This window comes from Chroicocephalus ridibundus, chromosome 10, assembly GCF_963924245.1.
Source record: "Chroicocephalus ridibundus chromosome 10, bChrRid1.1, whole genome shotgun sequence".
Taxonomy (NCBI): domain Eukaryota; kingdom Metazoa; phylum Chordata; class Aves; order Charadriiformes; family Laridae; genus Chroicocephalus; species Chroicocephalus ridibundus.
Window position 1 is genome coordinate 15,917,161 of NC_086293.1, and position 18,749 is coordinate 15,935,909.

The following is an 18,749-nucleotide window of genomic DNA, read 5'->3' on the forward strand; positions in this document are numbered from 1 at the left end:
GTCCTGTTTGCCCCCAACATTTCTTAAACGAACCCTTCCCCTCACTCTCCCCAAAAAACCCCATCGTTGAGAAATTACTCTTATCGCTCCCATTATATCCCAAAGCAGGTGTGTCTCTGTTTTTCACTTGGCGTCATTAGGGACCACACACCCTTCTCCTCTCCACCGCTCCCACACACCATGCTCCAATCCATTAACTCCCAGCATCATTTAAACATGCACATTTAAAAACACCAACAAGAACAGTTCCTTCTTAATAACACCTATCAAGAATCACGTCAAACAGTCTGATGAGTCCGATCGGTATCAGCAACGCGTGCTGGGATTGTTTTCAGTATACCAGCTATGGTCATTTTGTTCTCCCCCTCTCCACCCCACCCCATCACCCCTTTCCCAATCTCCCGAAATGCTTGATGTTGGAAGTTCTCTGGAGGAGAGGTTTCTGGTTTATGATGTGACGATCAGTGCTGAGCAAGAAGGGCTGTGCTCCATGGCCCTTCTGAGGCCTACTGCAGAGAAATCAGTCATTTTATTTTATAGCACTATCTCATTCTTTTAAAAGTCATATTACTTCTATACTATAAAATTTTCTTAAAAGCAACCCGATAGCTGTGCTAGGCTGAGATACTGCTCTCGGGCTCCTGCTCTGTAACACAACCGCTTTCCAGTGGGGCACAAGAACTTGTTTCCCTCATTTGCTGACTCTTCATTTAACACGCTGTCCTTGTGACTTGCTTCTTCCAACTTGGCTGGTGGTTATATTTCAGTTGAATGTTTTAAAAATCAAACTGTTCAAGCAACAATGGCCAGCCACAATGTTGTTTGGTATCCTGCCATAGCTAAATAGCTGCAGCTCTGCTGTACGAAAGCACTAAAGGGATTTCAGTCTCTTTAATGCTAGCCATTCTTTTCCTGGTGTTTTGAGTATGGGTTTCTATTCTGCTGTCATCCACAACAGAAACTGATTTTCATCTCATAAATAAATAGGGATTCATAATTTTTCAGACCCATAAGATGCTTTTCTGGAATAACTTAGACTCTTTGGACACACAGTTTTCTTGCAAGTCAGTCCTGCTGGATGAAGGACACATGCCTCCTAAGACAAAAGGCACTACCTTCCAAAGCATCTAGGAATTGTCAAAGCATAAATCCCACCTTCAAAACCCATTTTCAAAACACTTCAGGTGCTTAAGAAACCTCAAACTGAAAGTCAGGGCTTATAAACTGAACTGCCAGAGCCACTTGATAAAAACAGAGTTACTGTATTTTTTCATTAAACATTTTCCAAACATTTATACATCTACAACTAAACCTGAGAAATCAGAACAGTTACTTCTGTCATGCAAAAAAGCGCTATGGAAGATCTGCTGGAGGACTAAGAGGAAAATCAGCATATTAATACAGACATTCATGGCTTTGCCAGAAGCCCAGCCTATTCTCAGTCACGATGGGGTTTTATGTTAATGGTGTTGTCCAAATAAGTAGGAAAAGGTCATTCTTATTTCTTGGCATGTAGCTCTGAAATCTAGTTTCTGATAAAGCCTGGCTTCCCAGTACAGTTCTGCACAAAGAGCCTTTGCCAAGCAAGGCAAACAGTGATGAATTCCCATCCATTATGCCTGCAAATTGACAACAGGTATTTGCAACAGTCATGCAATACGAAAAATTGTTTAGAAGGGTGGAGCCAGGAACAGTTCAATTAAACTAGGGGAAAGGAGATTTGAGGCGGGAGAACAGGAAGAAAATTCCCCAACAGTGAGGTCTACTGAAGAGCAGAGCCAGCCTCCCCAGGGAGGAGAGGAAAGCCCTCTCCTTTAAGTCGTTTAAAAATAGACTGGAGAAGGCACTCAAGACTGTACTGTGGGGAATAATCCTGCGTTGGCAAGGGCAGGATGAGATGACTTCATGCATTTCTTTCCATCTCTGATTTCGGTGATTCACCCAGAGCTCCAAACCTGAACATGCAGAAGAGCAAGAAGAGACGCGGGGCACGAGGACATCATCCCAGAGGATGCCAGGAGGAACAAGTGCCACAGGTCCAAGAGGACCGGCAGGACTCTGGTCCAAATTCTTTCTAACCACACTCATGCTGCAGGCCAAGCTGATGTGCTGAAGGTCACACATGTTTTCTCTCATAGCCCACAGACCCACTAATTGCAGTAAGATGGGCTTGTAAATTCTTTTAAGCACTCGCTTTTGTGCTGCACTGGGCATGGCTTTAATACACAGGGCAAAGCACAGAAGCTATCAGAAGCTTGTAGATCACTGTAAACCCGGAAAGAAATACAGGATTCATATACATATCTCCCCCAAAACACCAACTTTGTACAGAAGCGCTGGTCATTGTCAGTGATACAGTGCCTAGATCACGTTCCGCCATCCTAGATGCCTCACAAATTCAGAAGAGCCTTCCCTCAGGCACTTCCAATTGGGGGAATAACAGCGAGAGCTCAGGTCACACAGAAGACGGGTGTCAGAGGCAGGCTCAGAGCCCATGGGTCACGCTGCCTGCTCCGGGCCTCCAAACAGGGCACAAGCGCCCGCATTACGCCTGCAGAAGCCCTGCAATTATGCTGCTTTTCCTACACATGCTCTTTCAATATAAAACATAATCCGGGAATGATGAGCAACACAACTGCAACAATTGGGATCTGTCTGGTTTCCCCACCACCGCCACCAAAAGGCTCCTACCTGCTTACACCGTGCTCCTCCTGCAGAAGGCAGCAGGAGATAACGAGACTTTTCCAGGGCAATACCCATTCCCACTAGCATTCACAGCCTAGGAAAGCAAAATGACAAGGAGCACATTACATGAAAGCGGGCCGCCATGCCAAGCCTGTGTCATGTGTATTCTATTAAGCTGAAGGCTGAATAGAAGACTTTGTTTTCCACTTCAAAGGACCCCATCCCAATCTCTCGCTCTTCCCTTATGAATAACAAATTGGAAATAAATCTTCTGGCTGAAGCGCATGGAAACTCGTACAGTTGGGGCCCTCTGCAGCTTCCCAGCTCAATCACATGCTAATTTTTTTTGTAAACACTTTTATGTGATATATATGTAAATCTCGCTGTGCATTGCCGCACCGTGTAAAGCAATACAGCGGGTGTGTCCTCAGGGGATGGGACACAGTGGAAGCCTGAATGCAGATTTCCAATTATTCACAGGGATAATGTTCGCAGAGAAGGGTCAAGTTTTATATGTGGGCAGAGCCTTACTTTTCTTCCTGGTGATCCCATTTCATACTGTCCCACTGGCCTGTGCTTCTCATGACAAATGTTATTTAGCTTTTTTGGTACTAAGAATACAAGGACACCCTATTTTGTTGTGCAGAAGGCACATTGGAAAAGTCACTCTTAGGATATACCAAAGACCTTTCAATCTAAAAAACAAACAACAAAAGAAAAGATTACCACCACCTTTAAATAAAGGGGGGAAATATATGGTGCCCACAAATGGGGGCTCCTCATACATTGCGGACACCTGGCCTCCAGATGACCAATAATCTTCCACTAGTTCACACAACTCCTTACCTGTGCATGCTTGTCACCTTTGCCGTACGTTTGTGGTAAAAGTCTGGGGCAGAAATCATCTGGCAGCTTTGTGCTCCCAACTCAGTCAGGTCTTCATCTATATTCAGGACACCTGAGCTATGGTGATCCTGGGAAAGCACAACACTCGCATTTCTCTCAAACCTGGTGCCCAGACTGACACCCAAACACTGCAGGAAGCATCACAGGCAATGAGACATCTCTACCTTGGCCTTGCTATTCCTCAGGTGCTAAGAGGCAAGCAGTCCTCATGGCATACACTAAACTCAAGGACTGCAGCTGAGTAAATATTACAATTCACTTCAATGATAAGCATCTGTAGTATTTCTACGTACCCCTCCGTTGAAGGCAGTGTTCAACTTCACGATAACAGAGGGGAGAAAAATCTCTCCAAATTAATCACATGGATTTGTGTGCATGTGCAGTCCTGCAGACTCAGGAAAGAAAAGCAATTTTCACGTTTGCCTTTGCTACTAGGTATTTTGCTTGCAATGTGGCATTCTGCATGGCTGATCCTTACAGATGCATGGCACATTAGCTACAGGAGAAGCAAAAAATTCATAAGCTGGTTGCTGTTTCTATATGTAAAGTCAAACACAGAGCACAGAGCCAAACGTCCTCCCCAGTGAATTTTTATGTGCATATGTGCAGCATATGTGCAAGTACATGTGTATATTATCTTGCAGGAAACATGCAAGCCCAAACATAGGAAAAATTCAATGATCTAAGTTCACTGCTGACATAAACGTTGAGACTCCATTTGCACTAATGGAGTTGTGCTCACTTATGCCAGTACTGAATTTCGCCCTAGAATTAAACCCACCCAAATCCTAGATAAATTGAGAGAAAGAGAGCAAAAGTTGGCCTACATGCAACAGCATATTTTTCATGTTAAAAGCATTTCATTCCCTTTTTCTCCCCATATAATACTGCATTGATGTCTGTGACCCATTTGGGTGTAAATCAAAATGGATGTGCTAAAAGCCTGGTTAAAGAAAATGTCTTCAAAACAGTGTTCCCATGGCAAGGCAGAACATAATATGCCAGCTACGCTCAGTTTCCATGGCACACAGGGCCATATATGCGTCTGGGGAGGAAAATGCACTTCTGAAAAATCACTTCCAAGTTAGGACAGCTTTCCTTGAGCATCTGCACTGCTACTACCTGCTAATAAATCTGTGCTTCATGCAGCCTCATGTGAATAAATTACATGGAAGAACTACACGAGTTCTTCAGGTTCTTCAGCAAGAAGCAAGTGCTCGAATCAAATGGTGAGCCCTTCACATCGATTACTTCTATATTCTACCAAACGCCCCCAGACGTCATTGGCAAGCTCAGCGACTTCTAGAGAACCGCTTGTGGTCTAGGCGTAACCAAGAGCATCACAATCTGGCTCTGTATCTCCAGACTGCGTGAGTCTGTTTTACTTCTGCTGTTTTAAATGCTGCATTGATGATCCAAGAGCATCTGACTTTCTCAAACGTGTCTGCAGTGCTGTTAAGTAAGGATTGCATTTGTTTCTTTCTCTTTGGTGCAGATGGCGTATAGCATTCCTTCGAATGTGCTTCAAGACTGTGTGAATGACACTTATTGTGACACTAATAAAGTGAGGGCTGTTTGCTGAACAGCTGTTGGGTACATTGTTCTTTTGTGAGAAAAATGCAGCCGTTATGCTAATGGCATGCACACGCCGCATTGGCCACAAGTTATATCACGCCTCAAAATGCCGCCGTGGAAATCTGTTTTCCTGATACAGCACCTAAGCAAATGGCAGACACGTTAGCATGATTTAACGATTAGGACTTAATCCCTAAATCAGCCCGATCGTTACCCAAAGAGGGAGCAAGGTATGGTAGAACACTTACTACACTGCCTACAAGGAAATGGGTTTAAAGCTGGACCTGGGTTTCATTTACTCTTGACTTATATGCAGCTGAGCACAGCAGAAAAGAAATACTAGACTGCTTCTCCAGGAAAAAAGGAAAGCTGTCACCTACCTATAGAGCAGGGAAAACCATTTTAGGCCTAGCTTGGCTACATTTCTCTATTTTCTACTTACCCTGTTAAACAGCTACAGATTTGATTGTAAATTTTAGGAGGGAAATAGCATGTGGTTTATTGTTTCAATGGTGGAGTTATAAACACGTATTACTGCTGCGAACCCCAGCTGCCTGGGCAGAGGCATTCTGTAAACCTTTCATTCTTATTAACTTCAAAAATCAGGTGCAATGAGCTCCAACCAAGATTACAGTCCTCGCCCTCCACGGAAGCTCACGAAGCAGTATTTGCATGCTTCAAGGTATGTCTTAAAGGTGTATCTGCACTGACAACTACAAGCAAGGCTGAGCCCCCCCTTGAACCAGACTTGTTCACACACTGCACTGCCTATACCAGCCCCAGAAGTTGAGCTCTCGGGAGAGGGGAGTCAAGACAACCAAGCAAACGAGTACACATGCCAATGCCTTCATGTAGATCTATAGCTCAGTTCACCAGCAGACTTTGCAAGCTCTGCTCCTCTCAACGCAAGTGCCTTATGCCTGGGGTGACAGCTGAACCTGAACAGCAAAAAAGGAACCTAAGGAAGTATAAGCCCAAACCCAAGTCCATCATGTGGGCAGAAACCAGTTTAGGAACAACATGGGGAACTTCCGTTCTGACCCAACCAGCCTTCTGCTACTGCTCAGCCTCACAGGGCTGGACTCTCCCCATTCTCTTTACTGCAATGCCCCCGCTTACTTCACAGGGTGGAAATGTGCCTGTGTCTACTCTTCAAACCATTCTCTTCTCCTGAAGCCACCAAAACATTACTCTGCTTGTTCAGCATCTTATACCACTACCACGTGCCACCTTAATCATTACAAAATCCCACCAGAGAGACTGCCCATGTATCTCAGCTTCCTCTCTCTAGCTGTTGCTTCTGAAGGTCCAACCAAATATCTCTTTGTAAAACACCTTTTAATTTGCGAGACTTACAGATTTGATAAAATTATCTTATTGCTAAAGCCAGTGACAAAAAACCCATGCAGGCTCACTATAGCTGCAGAAAGTCTAAGAGCTTTAGGTTTTGCCCAGCACTGAGACAGAGAGGTAAATCCCGGCCACACTGAGTGCCAGAAGAGCCAGAATATCACCTTGAGCGTGGTCAGTCCAAGATTTTTATCCTTCCTTGCAGATCCTGGGCCAGTGGAGCAGCACAGTCTGTGCCAGCCCTCCCAGAGAGGCTGCGTGTGCAAGAGCAGGACTCGCTGGCACACGCAGTCTGCAGGGTGAAGTCAGCCTGACCCTGATGTTATATATTCTTAGCAACGTCCAAGTGTCTCATCTCAGAATCGGACACATCTCATCTCAGAATCAGATGTGTCTAATGAAAAAGACAAAAGGTTCCCAGGATAGTAGGTTTATTTTCCTTAAAAAAAAAACAACCAACCACACAAAAAAATCCTGTTTTCCAAGTCTACTCATTTGAGACCTACGTCCTCCTGTCTTGCCTGTTCCTTCCCTCCTCACTGGCTCCCAGAGCCTTTTCTCCAGACATACAATACATTTGGTCTATAAAGAGAGCATTCTCCATGTACAGCTGTGTTGGAGTAACTCTCAGAGGCTCTAAAGCGCAGCCAACATGCAGAAATATAAAACCCAAGAGGACTGAGTCTTGTTTCACCTGAGACGGGTTTATCTTACACACAGCACTGTTCTCCGAGGGAACTGACCATTTCCACTCAGACATAAGAGGCAGGCATTTTTGACAAGATGTTTCTGGACTCAAACCTAACCAGAGGCTCTTGATTTTGTGGGGTTTTTTTTAAACTCTATTTTGTTGGAAAAAAAACCCTGATGCCCTGTATTTCTGCAATATCCCCCCAGCAGAAATTAAAGTTGTCTTTTTTCTCAGTTAGGTCTAAAAGAGAAAAATTATGGATTAAAATGCTACATGAAACAAATGACAAATCATTTATGTGCTGTTCATAAGTACTCAGATATGATGATTAGATGTGCTGAATAAAACGCCTGAAGAGAGCAGAATAGAAGATAATACAGAAGGGATGAACTCCACAGAGCTACAGTCATCTGAGTGGAGACTCACACCCCTGGCAGCAGGGGGAAAGCAAGAGAGCTGCGCCAGACTCCCTGTAACCCACAACAATTTCATGCCAAATAGGCAGCTCTGTAATTTGAAATTCCCACAATGAAGAACACACATATAGTATTTCCAAAGCAAGTTAGAGAGGCACTCTGGAAATTCCAGGACAGCACAGAAGAGGACTGTAACTTACAACGTTATTCCAAAACTTGAACTAATACAGAAGGCAGTGCACTTGCTTGGCGTTTGGGAAGCACACCACATCTATGTTCTGCTCCCTTTCTTCATGGCCAGCTGGCTTTGGATGAGATCAGAAGCATTAGCCCCACCTAAAAGAACCTAAATCTGATCAAACTCCCACAGTGGTAATCAGCCATGGCGCTCCTCCAAGGGTTGGAGTAGCAGAGAGTGAATGAGATTTGCAATGCCCCTTCTTTTCATGAACTCTGAAAAGAATTCAAAATCGTTTTAGCTGTAAGGTTTGGGCTAAAAAGGCAGAGAAGCGCTATGTTAACTTGCCCTACTAGTGAATTACAATGTCTGTCCTGAAATCTGATACAGTATAGCACAGTTTCCTTCTCCCCTTTGGTTTATATCAATAATCTCTGCCTAAAACAAAATATGGAAAAATGAAGAACTGGGAAGAGAAAGGACGTTAAGCATGCATTATAACAGTGGATACTACCTACAGTTGCTTTTTTTTTTTTATTAAAACCACCACCATTTCTTTACTGTTTTTTTTTCTTGAGTCATTGTGAACTAAGAAACAAGTCTATTAACTATTTCTAAGTTGTGTGTTCACCTGAGTAACTGGCAGTAATGCTTGTATTTGAAGCAGTATCTGTTTCTTGCTAATTACTGCAATACCCCCTTTGCCAGCACCCATAGTGTACATAACCTTATAGTTTAGTAATCTATACAATGCTCTTTCTTCTTCTAAGTTAGTTCAGTGCATGATATGCAAGTTTACTCTCAGGTAGGACAGCTGGTCTACATTCACAGACAGAAGAAAACTATGCATGTAAACTATGTGGCTAAAGCCAGTTGGAAGCATAAACATAGCAGCTTGAAGCAAAGCAGACAGAGAAAATGGGATATAGAAACACCTGATTTTCTGCCTACGACAAGCCTTTATTAGGCTTCTTTCAGCTTAACACCCTGGTGCTGGCTACAGCCAGCACATATGTGAAGCGAAAGGAAACTCTCTTTTCTTCCATGTGCTTTGCAAGCTGTCCTTTGCAGTGGAAAGATATTTTTCCTCATTTTTATGTGATTAGCTTGTTCGTGGAATTATACGACTGAGTCTATCATCCATCAGCTTATGTAACCTTGTACGAATGGTTTTTAAAATGACACAGCCAGAGCACTACTTCTGTTCTCTTCTGTGAGATGACCCACACACATCATACACAACTGTCCCACATTTACTTTCTCAACTAATCCCATTAATACAGTGCAGAATAGTCCCTCAGACATTATCTAACCAGCAGCCTCAGTAAACTCATCTATGTTCATGCTTCGTGCCGTTTATCTCTTGTCCTTTGCATTCCTACTTCTTCGTAATTACTGTCTCCTCATGCTCCCTTCATGCACCCATGAGAAGCCCTATTCTGAATCATGCTCCTATTGATGCTACTGGCCACATCCAGCCTGCTGATGGGACCATAATGTTTTTTTTCCTTTGTTGTACTGTCAGGGCAAGTTTTTTTTTAAGAGCTTCATTCAGATAAACAAAACGTATTCTGCTTTCACTGCCTGGCTTTGATGTGACAAACCTTGAGCTCTCGCCATGTGCTGAGCCAAAGTGACTGGAGCACGCGAGACTGATTTTTGCCATTTTCTATTCTCGGTTTCACAGGCAGAAGAATATATCGCCACTGGTCTGTGGAACAAACTAACCCGGTTTTGTTTCTCTTCAGATCTGCACTGACCTCTTTAGATTAAACACGATGTTTCATCCTAAGTGACTCACTCCTGTAGCTAGCTAAATTCAAACTGTCTTCTTTAAAGCCCGCAATCTAAACAATACATTTTATTGTCACAGCTACGTGGACATTAGTTAAAACAACTTTACATTCTGAAAACAGCTACGCCATGTTGCTGTTTTATGTGGTTTTGGCAAGAACGCTGCACTTTTTCTCTTTAAGCAGTGCTACCTCTTGCTCCCAAACACGGCTGCTGCACTAACAATTAGCAGGTCAGGCCAGTATCGCTGCTGAAGAGTTTACAGAGAGCCATTCCTAGACACTGTCAGGGAAACAGATTCCTAATAAGGCAGCCAAAGCTAGCCTGCATGATGGGACGATACCCAGACACCGGATCAGGCTCAGCTCATGAAGTACCTACAGAATCCCCTACGAAACACAGCTCAGTTCTATGAAAGCTCTTGATGTGTTCCATGCTCCTCCTCTTGTGGACTCCCCTTTCTATTTGACTCCCTGAAGCCTCTAGATGCAAATATTCACACTGTGGGCTCCCAAAAAAACCAAGCTTACTGACACGCAGCGAGAGGACAAGCTATTGTCCCAACCAAGCATACAAGTATCAAGAAGAACATAAGCCTTTCTCCCCCAGTAGAAGCAGCAAAGGGCAAGGAAGATTGTCACTGGTTCCCAGTACCTCTGCCCAGTTTGGGTCTCCGTGCCAAGCTTTCTCAGAAGTCCAACAAGAAGTCTTAACAAGAAGAAAATTACTCTCCTCCAGTTCCTCTCTTATAAATATTGTATTTTGCTCCAATGCTTTTAACTATCAGAAATAATTTCTGTGCTTCCAAGCCAGGATCTCAAAGTACCTGAAAAACCCTGACTTTCCTTCACCGTTTGCATGGGAGGGAACACAGGGACAGAGAAATTACGTGACTTCAAATCCAACTCTGTGCTCAAAAATCTGGACCCTGACTCTGTCCATGACAAACAAAGCAACCACCCCGTGGGAGAACAGCTCATCATTCTGAAAGACTGCACTATTAAAACATCATCCAGTTGACACCTTCTTTAAATGACCTTTAAATAAAGTACATGCAGCCAATCAAAACAGCTTGTCAGTGATGCACTGACAGTCTCTCGCCGTCTACAAAATCAGGCTCAATCAGTTTTCTCTGTGTTATTTGCAATTTCCTGTTACCTTGAAGAGTGAAATGCCAAAAAAAATAAAATAAAATAAAAAAAATCCCATAACTCAAGATGGTTCCCACTCTTCTTTAATCAGTAAAAAAAGCTAGAGCAGAAAATAAGATTTCTGGCACATCGGGGAGTAAAATTTAGATTGCATGCCAAACATCAGTGCTTAGATATTCCCTGTTATTTTTCAGACATTCAGACAAACGATCTTCACATGCACAGGTAGGTTGGTACATACTTACTGATTCTTGGATGTGCCCATAATTGTGATAATCAAGTTAGTTAAGTTACCACGGAAAGCCTTTGTGAAATTTATAACTTATATTTCTATCATTAAAAAGGACTTACCTTTAAGGACTCCCAGAGGGGAAACTGTACCAGAGAGAAAGGAATCTGGATAGGTGGGAAAAGAAAAAAAAACAAAACAACAGCATAATGTTACAAAAGCAAATTAGGTTGGCATGTTCCTCGACTGCCTAAATTAGGAACAGTTATTGTTCACTCAGTGAACTGCAGCTTATTACATTTACAAATCTTTAAGGACACTTTACGTACGCTGCCATTAAATGACTGGTTTCACTAAAGCAGTTTTACTTTGTTTATCACATTCCCTGCTGAGAGGTTAATGTATTGTTACCAGGGTGGCCTAGAGGAGCAATAAGCAGTATGATCTAGTGCAGGGACATTCTTGGTTTGACGCTCAGCCAAGAAAGCCATAAGGATGGTTCAAGAAACACGGTCCCAAGGCCAGGAACACAACTTGGCAAAAAAACGCCTCCAGCAATACACACTCGCACAAATGCTGAGCTGAAAACAGTTGTGCTTCAACCAGGGCCTTGCAGTTTGGGCATCAGCTGCAGAAACTTTCCTGAACGCCTCCCAGTGATCTCACATTAACAAGCTCCCTTGAGAATTAAAAGCAGGTTTTGAAGAGCTACCACAACCCAACCAAAAGCCAGGGGAGAAGGCTTGGTGGTTCTCTTCTCATCACCTATGAGAGGTTCTCCTATCCAGCAACAGGCTCAATTCCTGCTGCCATGTGTCCCCAGCAGTGCTTGTGTATTTCCAGCTCCTCTACAGAACTCTCTTAACAGAGGGGAAAAAAGCAAACATACTTCTCCCTCAGCTCCGTAGGCACTGCAGGCGCAACACATGTAGTAAGCCAGTTTTCATCATGAACAGAGTGACTCCTTGCAAGAAGAGACATCACTTTCCAAGATTTTGCCTTTCTTTATTGTTTTCTCCTCCTCCAATCTCTGCACTAAGTTCTTCTGGCTCTTCCTCCTCCTTCACCACTCTGACAAGCCCTGTCCAATACCCACTTCTGGTACCAACCCTGCCTTTGCTATCTCCAGCCCAGGTATCTATCTCAAGATATCTTGGAGGAAGAAATCCTTGTGAAAACACTAGCCTGTGCCAGAATTGCCCTCCAGCTGTATCTGCAGGTCTGATTTGCCTGCAGCTATCTCTTCCACTTCAACAGCTGGTCAACCCCAGTTCAAATGATTTTCAAGTATCTATTTTCTTCTACTCTTATCTTCTTTCCCCAAGCTTGATGCATGTCAGATTAGTTTTCCCTCTTATGTAGGCTGATTTTGTAATTTGTCCATCATTTTATTAGTCTCAGAAAGCACTTATGCACCTTTTGCCATGAAAATTAGTGCATGCTCAAAATGGGTCACACAACATACATAAATCTTTGCTCTTTGTAACGTGAGTAATGTCAGGTTAAAAACATTCACTACAGAGATATGAACGGCTTATTGAAGCCAAATGCCAGCTACACAAAGGAATGTGAAATGGTACATCCATTCAACATCACAAGAGTTAAAGAGTACTGTCTGCTTCACTGTGTTGCAACTAATGATTAATAAATGAGTCTATTAAGTTAATCTGCCAGGCAAAACTAAGCTTGACAGACACCTGCCACAGAAAATTTGTTATCTATTCAGGCAGGAAATGGCAGTGAGAAGAAATCAATGTCACTGCTGTACATTGAGCTGACAAACTGAAATCTCAGAGGAAGTTTGTCATCTTGAACAATGAGCAATATCCCTGGTGGCATCTCAGAGCCCCACGCTAAAGGTCAGACATGGCTCTTATTTATCAGGGCCTTGAAACTCTAGTGTAGCAATTAAATTTCGTTTTTAATACTGGGTGAAAAAGTCCAGCTATTTGACAGTAATGTGTGGTAATATATTTATGAGAAGATATATCTATCTCCACATGCTGCTGCATCATTGTTGAATTGGAGTTAAATGGCATGATTTCTTTGCAATGTAAAATGAAAAGCAACAAAATCTTCTATTATCTAGGCCAAAAAATAGAAACAATATCCAATGCATTTGCTTCAAATTTGTTAAAAAAAGAGAAAAGGAAATGCTCTGTATCCAGCTGTACACCAAACAAAACAAGCTTTCAAATACAGTCTCCAAGTTTTGCTTTTTTTATACTTGCAAATGAGTGGTAAAATTATGCAGCTGTTAATAAGACAACAAGGGAAGCTTTTGACATAAAACCCTTCTTATCTCCTAGCTAGAAGCATTTCAACAAAAGAGGAAATTTGTTCACGACTGCTGTTTGATTTTTGGCATTAGTGGTGTTTGCTTTCTGTTGTCCCTCTCAGCAGGGACCAGAACTGGATGGGGATTATCGGTTTCACTTTTCCCCGTGCGCCCCATAAGATGCTGTGATGCGCAGGCTTCCAAAGTGCCTGCGAAGGTTTGGGATATATATCAGTGGGACCTGCACAGCTGCTGGGCTCCCTCTGCACAGAATCACAGAATGGTAGGGGTTGGAAGGGACCTCTGGAGATCATCTAGTCCAACCCCCTGCCAGAGCAGGTGGCACAGGAATGCGTCCAGGCAGATTTTGAATGTCTCCAGAGTTGGAGACTCCACCACCTCTCTGGGCAGCCTGTTCCAGTGCTCTGCAACCCTCAAAGTAAAGAAGCTCCTCCTCATGTTTAAATGGAACTTCCTATGTTCAAGTTTGTGCCCGTTACCTCTTGTCCTGTCACCGGGCATCACTGAAAAGAGCCTGGCCCCATCCTCCTGACACCCACCCTTTAAGTAATTATAAGCATTGATAAGATCCCCCTCAATCATCTTTTTTCCAGACTGAAGAGACCCAAATCCCTCAGCCTTTCTTCATAAGAGAGATGTTCTAGTCCCCTAATCATCTTCGTATCCCTTTCTAAGATGCCTGCAGGATAAGGGCCTAAACGCTCATAAATCATAGAATGGTTTAGGTTGGAAGGGACCTTAAAGAAATCTAATTCCAATCCCCCCTGCCATGGGCAGGGACACCTCCCACTAGACCAGGTTGCTCAAAGCCCATCCAGTCTGGCCTTGAACACCTCCAGGGATGGGGAAGCCACAACTTCCCTTGGTAACCTGGTTCCAGTGCCCCACCACCTTCACAGTAAAGAATTTATTCCGTATATGTAAATCTAAATCTACCTTCTTCCAGTTTGAAGCCATTACCCCTCATCCTATCAGTACATGTCCATGTAAAAACTCCCTCTCCAGCTTTCCTTTCAGATACTGGAAAGCTGCTATAAGGCCTCCCTGGAGCCTTCCCTTCTCCAGGCTGAACAACCCCAACTGTCTCAGCCTGTCACACTAATGGAATTTGAACATTTGCAAAAAAAAATCAAACTAGGAAGCACCACCAACAAAACCAAGCAGAGCAGCACCTTTGCCTGCGCTAAGAAGATCCCAACAAGAAATGTCCTGCATTTCTCACAGTCGAAGTCTCCATTGCAGCCTGTTTGACAACATTTGGATTTAAAAACACAACCCACACAAGCAATTTCATGGGTACTGGAACAAAAGGGAGTCTGGCTTCCTGCGGATTTGGTTTTTGTCATCAGATTCTCTGAAGCCAAATAATTTCCAAGCCAGATTTGGCGATCCTCCCGTGACAGGGACCTCCATCACATTTCCTTTTGACATCTATTCCACAGCCCCTCTTGAAAGTTCAGTTCCTACTGCAAGCCCTCCCTCAAACCCCTTAATTGCCATTATTCTCCCTTCACACGTATTTTCAAGAAATTTATAGGAACTTCTATTTATCTTTACAGCCCCTGCCCTTCCGTTACATTTCCGTGGCCAACACGTCCAAGGGCTGCTGTGTGTCCGTGTGTGCATCCACCCTGTTTGCATAAGCCGTGTTTCCCTAAGAGACCAGACTAAACAGCCCACACCCAAAAGCAGGATTAATATATGCAAAAAGAAATAGCTCTGCATGGGTAACTCATCCAACAATGAAAAAGCCTTTAGATGGCTTATTGCCCTTTATTTCTCTACCACGACAGACGTGACAAAATCTCGCAGTCTGGGGACACTTCTTAATTTGAACATTTGCAGCATTTCATTCCTTTTCATATTTTGCTTTTTAAAAGAAAAGCTCTTCAGCAATGAACAGAATCACACCCTGCCAGGCAGCGATATTTATGCCTGAAATAGGCTAAGGCAACAATAAAAATGTGGTCCGCACATGTGGGTAACTTTCTGCCAGCAAATATGAAACCCTGGCGAGCTCCACCAAGCTCTCATTCAACATTAATATAAAATAGACAGAGAGCACCAGTTCTCATGTCTGGCCTGATGTTATATAACTGTGCTGTTTGTTCTACACAGTCAACTCTTACACACACACACACACACAAAGTTTAAAGCCCCCAGACAGCTGTAAATCATTATTCTAAAATGTTTTATAGGTTAGTGAAATTATCATTTACTCTGGTCCCTTTAGCCCTTAGCACCTGATGCCTAACAATGTAATGAACATTGCCGATTCCTTTTTTTTCTACAGATCTACTTAACTCCCCTGATACAAAAAGATTTTAAGAGATTATTTTTAATAAGTTACTTCTAGAAACTTAGCTGCACTTCCCAGCCAGAGCAACAGATACACACATCTCCACTTCTAAAAAAAACACCAACCTGCAAGCCCTCGAGACTGATCACAGAGCAAAAGTCCTCCCACCAGATACTCTTTAATTAAATAAAAGAAATGTAAGGAGGCACTTAGTAACTGCAACACAACGTTTTAAAGTAACTCAAAATTCACCCGTTCAATATCTGATGCTAAATTGCAAGCTGACATTGTCCCGAACGAAGCACAGCAGGCAGGGAGCAAGGAGAGCATGCTGAAGGAGTGGCAAAGAAGAGGAGGAAAAACCAGAAGAAAAAAGAAAAAGAAACTCTCATCAGCCCCTTCAGAACTGGGATTCCCTTCCAAATACGAGAATTCTTTCACACAAAGAGGAAACAGATGTCCATGGCTGGAATTTGCATGTGGCTTTATTCTCTTCTAGGATACAATAAAACTACTCTTCTTCTCATCCTCCGAGCTAGAAATTAAACAGTGGCATGTCATGCAGGGTCCAGCTGTGCTTTCTACCTCCAACCTTTATTAGCAATATATCTAAAAAGAAGAAGAAAACAGAGAGACAGAAAGAAAGGGAGAAACTAGAAAAGCATAAGAAATGAAAAACCATGTGGTATGTGTTCTCAAAACAATATAAAACCTACAGATGTTCTTACTAATCTGTGGCACATGTTTGTTTATTCAGGTTTTCACTGTCTCCAGTTCAGCGGGCTTTGCTCTTCAGAAGAGCTATCTGTTTTTACAAACCTTAGAGCAAATACTGCAGGAGAGAGTGGCATGAACAGCCAGAGGAGGAAACAGGCTCCTCACCTTGTAAGAGCTTTCTCAGCTGAAGGCCTGCATCCCAGAAACTGCTCTCACCCAAACCTCCACCTTAACAGGAACGGGAGAAAAGCCAGCAGTTACGAAGAGGATTTTGATAGTACAAATATCACAAAGGCCAACAGCAAGAACATCTGTTCCCTTCAGGGAGAACATAGTGCAGTCATCACGGAGCAGTTCTCAACTAACCTGTCACCTAACCTGTCACTTGCACACACTTTGACAAGGCTCATAGAGATGCTGTCACCGTTGAAGCCTGTATTTATAAGTGAGACACATGTGTCTGAGCTGCAGGTGCCAAACTGCGCCTTCTCCATTATTATTACAAAGAAAAGTCTAATAACTCACTTCTGAGTATCAAAAATACACTGTTTTCCAAGGATACATTGGGAAAAGATGTGTGGGAAAACAATCTTCTCTTTATCTAAGTCCCTTTTATATTCTTTTTTTTTTTTTAAATCATCTTCTTTATAAAAGATGGTTCTTTTTAAATATGTTCAAGTTACAGTAGAATAAAACAACCCTGTCTGCCCACTGCAGTTACCACCAAACCATTTACATAAATAATCACAGTAAATCTGGTTCAGTGTCTTGTCCTCCTAAAATTCTTCACATGCTTGCTCAATACATCTGGATTATGATAAACTGCTGTTCCAGCTATAAAGAGACTTTCCCCATGATGGGATTTGACAAGAAAGCACGAAATGAGATAAGTCTCTCCCCTGATCATGTCAGGGGTCACAGCAATAGACACCTTTATGAAGACCTGTAGCTTACCACCGTACTGACTAAAGGTGAAGGGTAGAGGAGCTCAGCACAGCCATCATCAATGGTGTACCCCAAAGCTGACAAAGTAGACTTATTTTCTTGCAAAGCTTCAATTAATACCACCTCCCAGATCCTCCTTGATAAACTGCAGACTCCACAAGGAACCCAGTGAAGGTAATTTGTAATCTTAACGTGAAAGAAAGACTGCCAGAGCCATCAGCCCCATTCCTGCAGCTCAGGGATGAAAGATGTGAGCGTGGTGGAAGAATGGACAAGTTTGTATGTTAAATAGATGATGGAGGGCTTTGTTAATAAATACTGATGCAATTAGAAACAAAACTCTCCAGTGAAGCATGACAACACTGGTATAGCAATGACCAGAGATGATCTCTTGACTCCGCTCCATAACAGACACATTGAAACATGAAGTCCACAGCACCTTCCTACAAGACTGCAGGAAGCCAAAGAGAGGTGGAACCCCATGGGAAGCTGGGCCATCACAGGTAAAACCATCAAGTTGCATTTGCAACAGACAACTTTTCACAGCTCTTCTGTGTTGAACATGCGGCTTTGCAGCGCTGCTGGGGGTGAAGGAACAGTGTTAACAGTGGTAGAAACACCAGTCTCAACAGTGCCAAGGATATCATTAAAACAAAGGTTTCAGCTGATGCACCAGCAGCCACCTGAGGTAATCAGCAATTCCCTCATTTTCAAGGGAATAGCATTAACCCTGCGCAAACTGAGAGAAAACTGCAAACTGTAAATGGGAAAAACCACAGAATTCCTGAACTATAATCATTAGTCTGATTCAAGCACCCACTAACCCTCAAATAAATATTTGCACCTTGCTTCCTGTTTCCCCAGCTCTAAACCCAAAGTATTTCCACTTGTCACCTGGCATATGTGAATGTTTGGAAGTAAATTCCTTTCCGAGACAAAACATTATGTGCCCCACAGGGTTGCTTAATTTGGTTACAAGCCATTCTCACAGATGTCCTTTAGACCTGTGGGGCAGAACTTCACATACAACAGGATTTTCTTTTAAACAGCAATGCACGCTTGTTATAAAGGAAACAAATAGAGGACATTATGTAGAGACAGATAAATACAAGGAAAATTCTATCCAGTTTTCCCTCCACTAGAAAAAGGTTTTATGATTAAAAAGAAAAAAGTTTTTCTGAAGGAGCAATGTTGACCGGTGAAGGGGAAAGACAGAGTCAGAGATCCAGCATGACTGCGTGTTCCCAACACATGGGAAAAAGAGAAGCACCGAGGCAGATGCACAAACTCAATGCTGGCTGGATTGATTTAAGAGAGCCTGATGATCACAGAGCCTTAACTCTGCACACGCGTGAGACAGACCATCATCGAGCTATTGAAGGCTCTTTCCTCAAAGAAACAATATTAACAGCCTTCAAAATCCCCCCATTTTGCACCAGCCCCTTACTTTGCTGGGAGGACAGAATAACTGTTAGAAACTGTATAATGTTAGCCACAGAAGTGGATCTTATTGT

General features: G+C 42.9%; 1 protein-coding gene across 2 annotated transcripts in view; it reads right to left on the reverse strand.

Moving 5' to 3' along the window:
- The window catches only part of SLC25A26 (solute carrier family 25 member 26), a 90,980-nt gene that overhangs the window by 15,624 nt on the left and 56,607 nt on the right, over positions 1 to 18,749 (reverse strand). For both annotated transcript variants that reach the window (XM_063347558.1, XM_063347557.1), the window contains one exon: positions 11,098 to 11,142. In XM_063347558.1, coding sequence (XP_063203628.1) covers positions 11,098 to 11,142 — 45 coding nt within the window. The remainder of the gene's footprint in view (positions 1 to 11,097; positions 11,143 to 18,749) is intronic.